Here is a 5852-nt window from a genome sequence, read left to right as displayed (position 1 = left end):
GAGAGACTTGGGTAACATTGGCAAGGTTCTCCAGTGGCTTTAGAAGATGGCGTAAAATAAGAACGTCGGACTATACAACCATCATACCAGAAGCGATTAATGGATGTCGCATGTTGAATGCATCTCCTAACACAATCACTCCTTTCTTCTCACTCAACGTAGCAGACATGCTCTTGGTTGGCACCACTTTCATGCTTGCTCCATCATTGATCCCTTTTATGAATATTTCACGGAGCTGTATAGGTATCTGAAATTATAATGAAAATTACTGTCTATAATTCACACTTTAAATTTTCACTATTCACATGGTTATTTCAACAGCTCAACTAAAAAGATGATGAATGCATATATTTTGCATGGACAGTTTTCAAATGATAAAATGTGCTTATATACAAATTTGGTTAGGCACAGACACAAGGAAATTCTCAACGAAATCTGGATACTATGCTGCTCTGCAATGCAGAACACAACTCCCAGAGGACTTACATCAGGAACTGAATAACCAGTTTGATTGGAATAAACAGGTTTGGAAGCTCCCAACAGCACCGAAAGTCAAGATGTTTCTGTGGAAAGTTTTTAAAAACACGTTACCGGTAGGGACTAACCTGGTAGCAAGGAACATACCGGTAGATCACAGATGTAAAAGGTGTGGCCTCCCTGAATCTAGTACTCATCTTCTCTTGCACTGCTCCTTTGCGCAACAAGTCTGGAAAATCTTACCGTACGGAAGGAGCATTGAGGCAAGCGGATTATTAGATTTAAGGGAGGATTGGATGAGTTTGCGCAATGAAGTGGTACTACCGCCAGTGGGACTGACCTCTCAGCAACTTACCCCATGGATCTTTTGGCATATCTGGTTAGCAAGGAACAATGTGTGTTTCAACAACAAGTACACCACACCGGAGGAAACAGCAACTCGGGCCTTAGCTGCAGCCAGAGAATGGAATCTTAGCCAAACTCAAGAATGCTTTGTGAAGAAAAAACAGAGCACTCTGGTGGCTGTAGCGCCTAGTGGTGTCCTGATTCGTACTGACGCTGCGTGGAATGAAAGTCTTTTGCTTGCAGGTCTGGGTTGGGCAATAACTACGGAAAACCGGTCCTGCAAGTTCGCACTATATGCAGAATTCGTCGGATCTCCCCTAGTTGCTGAAAGTCTGGCCTTGCGAGCCGCTCTGCATAAATGCAAGGATATGGAGCTACGAAGAATTTGTTGTGAATCTGATTCATCTCTTCTGATCAAGGCGTTGCAGACGAATGTTATGAGCATGGAAATCTACGGTATCGTGGCGGATATCAATGAACTAATTCTTGTTTTTGATTCTGTTTCTTTTCGATGGATTTCTAGAGAGAAAAATAGGGAAGATGATATGTTGGCTAAGAATTGTCTAGCTGATGAACAAGTATTGTATGATTTAAATGTTACCTAACTCTCTGAATGAGTAATGAATGTTTGTGTTTCAAAAAAAAAAAACATAAAATACATAAACTGAATTCATCAAAGAAAACATCAATAAACGACAAAAGAGGGAAAGACACACATCCAGATCACGGTTACTAAAAGAACCGGACTGTTTTTATAAAATCTTCTGTTCTTTGTCAAACACCGGCTAATAATCTAGGTATTCGTTTAATCTCTTCATATATTTTGTTGACAAATATTCTCTTTAAATATGGATGTGGTTTTGTTTCTTTTAATGAATGGAATCCACATAATGGTTTAATAATTTTTAAATTATATATAGGTCATACATTATATCGGCCAAACGAAAAATACTTTGGAGCAGAATTAACATGTTTTTGGGGAGGAGACAAAGCTTGCAATAGATTTTGTGAAGACCAAAAATATCAATCTGGCCAGTGCACTCAGCGGTATGGATGTTGGTTTTATCTTCCATCTCAAAATTTGGGTCCAAAATGAGATATCCTAGTCAAATATAATGATAATTGTATTACTTAAAAATAATATCCATAAAATAACCGTTGTTGTTTTCATATGTTTTGAAAAAGTGGCTTTTTCATTTTTTTGGGCGTAAATGTTAACAATTATACTAATTTCTGAGTTATATAGTTATGGATTACCACTTATTATAAGAACTAAAACCTAAAAAAAAAGACTAAGAAGGATGGTTGATATATTGACAATTACAACATTGTAAATAAAAGAAGAAAATAAAGATCATTGAGTAAAACAAACATTTCGAAAAAATATAAATAAATAAAAATAATAACATTTTTTCGTAAATAATCCAAATTTTTTGAATGAATATGGTATATGAAAATTCGAAAAAACAATATGAATTAATTTTGCAATTTACTTATAGTTTGAGTCATATTTGCAAAAGTCTCTTTTATATATATATATATATATATATATATTATTTAACACATCTATTGTATTTGACCAAAGTTCGTAACTCAATGGTTTAAATATGGTAACAGTAAATTCAAAACAAATGACTAAAGACAAATATAACGATAAATTATAATAATAAATAAATAAGTAACAGTCAATGAAATAAGGATAAGTAACAGTGAATGAAATATATGAGTTAACAAATATGATGTTTTTAAAGAAAGAAAACATTGCGTTAAATTATGTATATATTATACCACGATTTACATTCATTTAAAAGAAAACAGAATAACAAAATGGAAAAAATCCTAATTTGTTTCCTCTTTTTCTTTGTCTCAGTCCAAAAAATAGACTCTTTTCTTTTCTTCAGGCGTTTTAACGTCGAACTTTCTAATAAACTTGAAGGTAACAAAATACTAGAGGTCACTTGTAGTGAGAAAGGAGTATCGACCCGAGTTCAGTTTCTTGATTTCAATTCTAGTTTCCTAGTCAAATTTAGAATTTATCCAAAAACGTTGATATGGTGTAATTTATGGAAGGTAAGTTGCTAATTTTTTGTAATTTTTTATCATATTTGTCTATTGCGTATAATTGTTTTGGTACTAGTATTGATGCAAAACAAATCTGATTATCAGTCAACATTCACAACTATTAACCTTATAATTTTAACTGTTTATACTCTTTTGTTCAGGGACCTAATTATGTGCACCATGTGAAATTTAACGCATTTGTTGGAAATGAGAAATTCATACATGATGTATGTGGCAGTAGGAAACCTGACGTGTGTTTCTGGCAAGCACGAGAAGACGGAGTATATGTACGCAATAATCCAACTGGTGCCTTTAAATTTATGTATAAGTGGGATATTAATTAACTTAATTTAACCATAAAATTCTGTTTTTTGGTTATAAATTAACGTTGTCATATTAATTATATTAAAATAAAATCATAATAAATGTAGTATTTTGACGAGACAAATTGTTTAAAACCAAGATAATCGTTCAATCTAAAAATAGTTTTATGTAGTAAAATTATGATGTTTTCTTATTTATCACAATAATTTGACTATACTAGCAGAAAAATAGGTTTTTTAATAGAAAAACTAGTTCATATATAAATGTATTCGCAAGCATACGTACATTTATCCTCGGTCGATTCTTATAGCTATGCCTCCATTATCCTTAGATAAACAACTTGTTTTTTTTAACAACTTGATTTTTATAATTGTATACTACTAAATACTTATTTTCTATTACTTGGAAAAACGTTGGAATTCCTATAAAATTACATATAGTGGCATTATTTTAGAAAGCATAGAGAGAAAGAGTGTCGGTTGATAGAGAGACAGAGCAGCAGAGGATTCACAACCTCAGTTCCTCTTTGACTGGGTCAAGTAAAGAGTTCAAATTTGATAACACAAAAGAAGAGAATATAGAGAGCAGCAGAGGATTCACAACCTCAGTTCCTCTTTGATTGGGTCAAATAAAGAGTTCAAATTTGATAACACAAAAGAAGAGAATATAGAGAAGGTGGCAGGAAACAGTTGGAGTTTCTTCCCAGAGTTACGAACAAAATAGAGTCTTCTTCGTTACTAAGACAATAAAAAAACCATGAACGTGACTGGTGAGATGGTGAAAAAAGTAAAAGAGTGGCTTGAATCAACGTATACACTGAATAAATAAGCTTAGCTTTAGTTCGCAGTTGCTGTATGAATAACTTATGTACTGATGTTGTTAAGAATTTCGGAATATTCTTGGATCAGCTCCTACATATATTGTTACATCTTGTTACATTGATACAGTGATAAATGCGCCGTGACTGGACATAATATTTTATTTAAGTTTACAGATTCAAAGAAATGTTTTATTTTACCAGAAGTGTTTGAAATGAGATGGTGAATGTATTAATCATTGGTCTTAACTAGGCTAAAGGTTGTGGTAATGCGATTCTACATTTTCACTTTTGTTCTTTATAGCTGATCAACCTTTCTTTTTGGCGTCTAGCTGATGTTAAAGGTTGAAACTCCTATAATAACATAAAATACATAAACTGAATTCATCAAAGAAAACATCAATATACGACAAACGAGGGAAAGACACATTCAGATCACGGTTACTAACGAACCTGACTGATTAAACAAAAAGACAACAAAAAGCTGCGAAGATTCTAAACTGGGTTCAGTTCTCCACGTTGGAGCCGTAATACATTTTTTTGAAAGCTCTCAGGAGATAAACCAGTATCAGATATCCAAAGAAATTGAACCGGACAAATTAAACCGAAAATGAAAAACGCAATAAACGCTAGGATTGATCTAAACCGGAATCAAACCTCCTTGCTGGAACCGTAATACCTCTTGAAAGCTCTCGGTAGATAAACCGGGATCAGAACACCGAAGAGGTTAAACGACCAAATCCCAAGGTTCACCGCCGCCAAAACTTTCCCGGCGTACATCCGCCGCACCGAAACCGTCTGTGACACCCCGATTTACATAATAAAATGTTACGATAAATAAATAGTTCTGATACCAAAATGTGACACCCGTCACTTTCGAAATATAATAAATAGATTAAAGCGGAAATAAAATAATAATACAACTCAAATAATAATAATAATTTCCACCATAATATAAAAGTCAATACGATAGCATAACGCCAAAAGGCCCGATAACGATAACATCCGAAATATAAAATACGACATAAACCGAAAGTCTGAAATAGGAATAACATAAACGATAAAAGTCCAAAGGCCTAAAGACCCGATAAAGATAAAAGCGGTAAAAGCGATAGAAGCCCAAAAGCCCAATAGCACCGGTCCGATAATCACTCCTGCTCGTCGGTCTCACCTGAAAGGGGGAAAGAAGGAGGGGTGAGCAACAGGGGAGTTGCCCAGCGAGGTATGGGATGCTAAACCGCAAACCACAGACTGAGTTCATAGCACTACTAAAATGTAGGCCTAGCTCTAGCATGAAACAAACACGGTGCCTATTACACCACACATAACAATCAATATTCGGCTAGAGGACTAGCCGTTACAACTCATGCGCTTATAATACATAGCTACTCTCTGCACCACGCATCTCCTCATAAGGATATATACATATACTCGAAGCGTCGCTAGTACAGTCTGTCTCTGTACCCCCGCCCATCGTAGCGTCGAATGCAAACGTCTCTGCACCACGCCCCAAACAGTAGCGTCGAAGCTCAAACGTCTCTGAACTCACGCCCATATCACACCGTAGCGTCGAAGCTCAGACATCTCTGAACTCACGCCCTCATCACATAGTCCCTACTCATAACTATGTATATACATATATATAGCAGTTCTTAGCATCAATCATTTCACACAATCGTTGAATCCTCTATTATCCTAATTCCAGTTAACAATCAATATCAATAATGAACAAGCAAGACTCTCAAATAGACTCGATTCACAAAGACGGATCATGTTTCGAAACTAAACTTTCCATAATGGTAGTACTAAACTAGCTCGGGATTTAACG

At 34.9% G+C, this 5852-nt stretch overlaps 2 protein-coding genes across 3 annotated transcripts in view; one reads left to right on the top strand and one right to left on the bottom strand.

Moving 5' to 3' along the window:
- The first annotated feature begins 2649 nt into the window (after positions 1-2649).
- On the top strand, positions 2650-3227 carry LOC106323099. Its single transcript, XM_013761272.1, has 2 exons — positions 2650-2892; positions 3045-3227. The coding sequence occupies exons 1-2, from the start codon at positions 2650-2652 to the stop codon at positions 3225-3227; spliced, it is 426 nt and encodes a 141-aa protein (XP_013616726.1).
- Positions 3228-4362: 1135 nt separating this feature from the next.
- The window catches only part of LOC106327051, a 5365-nt gene continuing 3875 nt past the window's right edge, over positions 4363-5852 (bottom strand). Inside the window, exon 2 of one of the 2 annotated variants that reach the window (XM_013765061.1) lies at positions 4363-4817. In XM_013765061.1, coding sequence (XP_013620515.1) covers positions 4676-4817 — 142 coding nt within the window. In that variant the 3' untranslated portion in view covers positions 4363-4675. Of the gene's footprint in view, positions 4824-5852 lie in introns of both variants that reach the window. The other variant, XM_013765062.1, reaches the window with a different exon arrangement.

Source organism: Brassica oleracea, chromosome C2, assembly GCF_000695525.1.
Source record: "Brassica oleracea var. oleracea cultivar TO1000 chromosome C2, BOL, whole genome shotgun sequence".
In the NCBI taxonomy this organism is placed as follows: domain Eukaryota; kingdom Viridiplantae; phylum Streptophyta; class Magnoliopsida; order Brassicales; family Brassicaceae; genus Brassica; species Brassica oleracea.
This window is presented reverse-complemented; position numbering and strand designations above follow the sequence as displayed.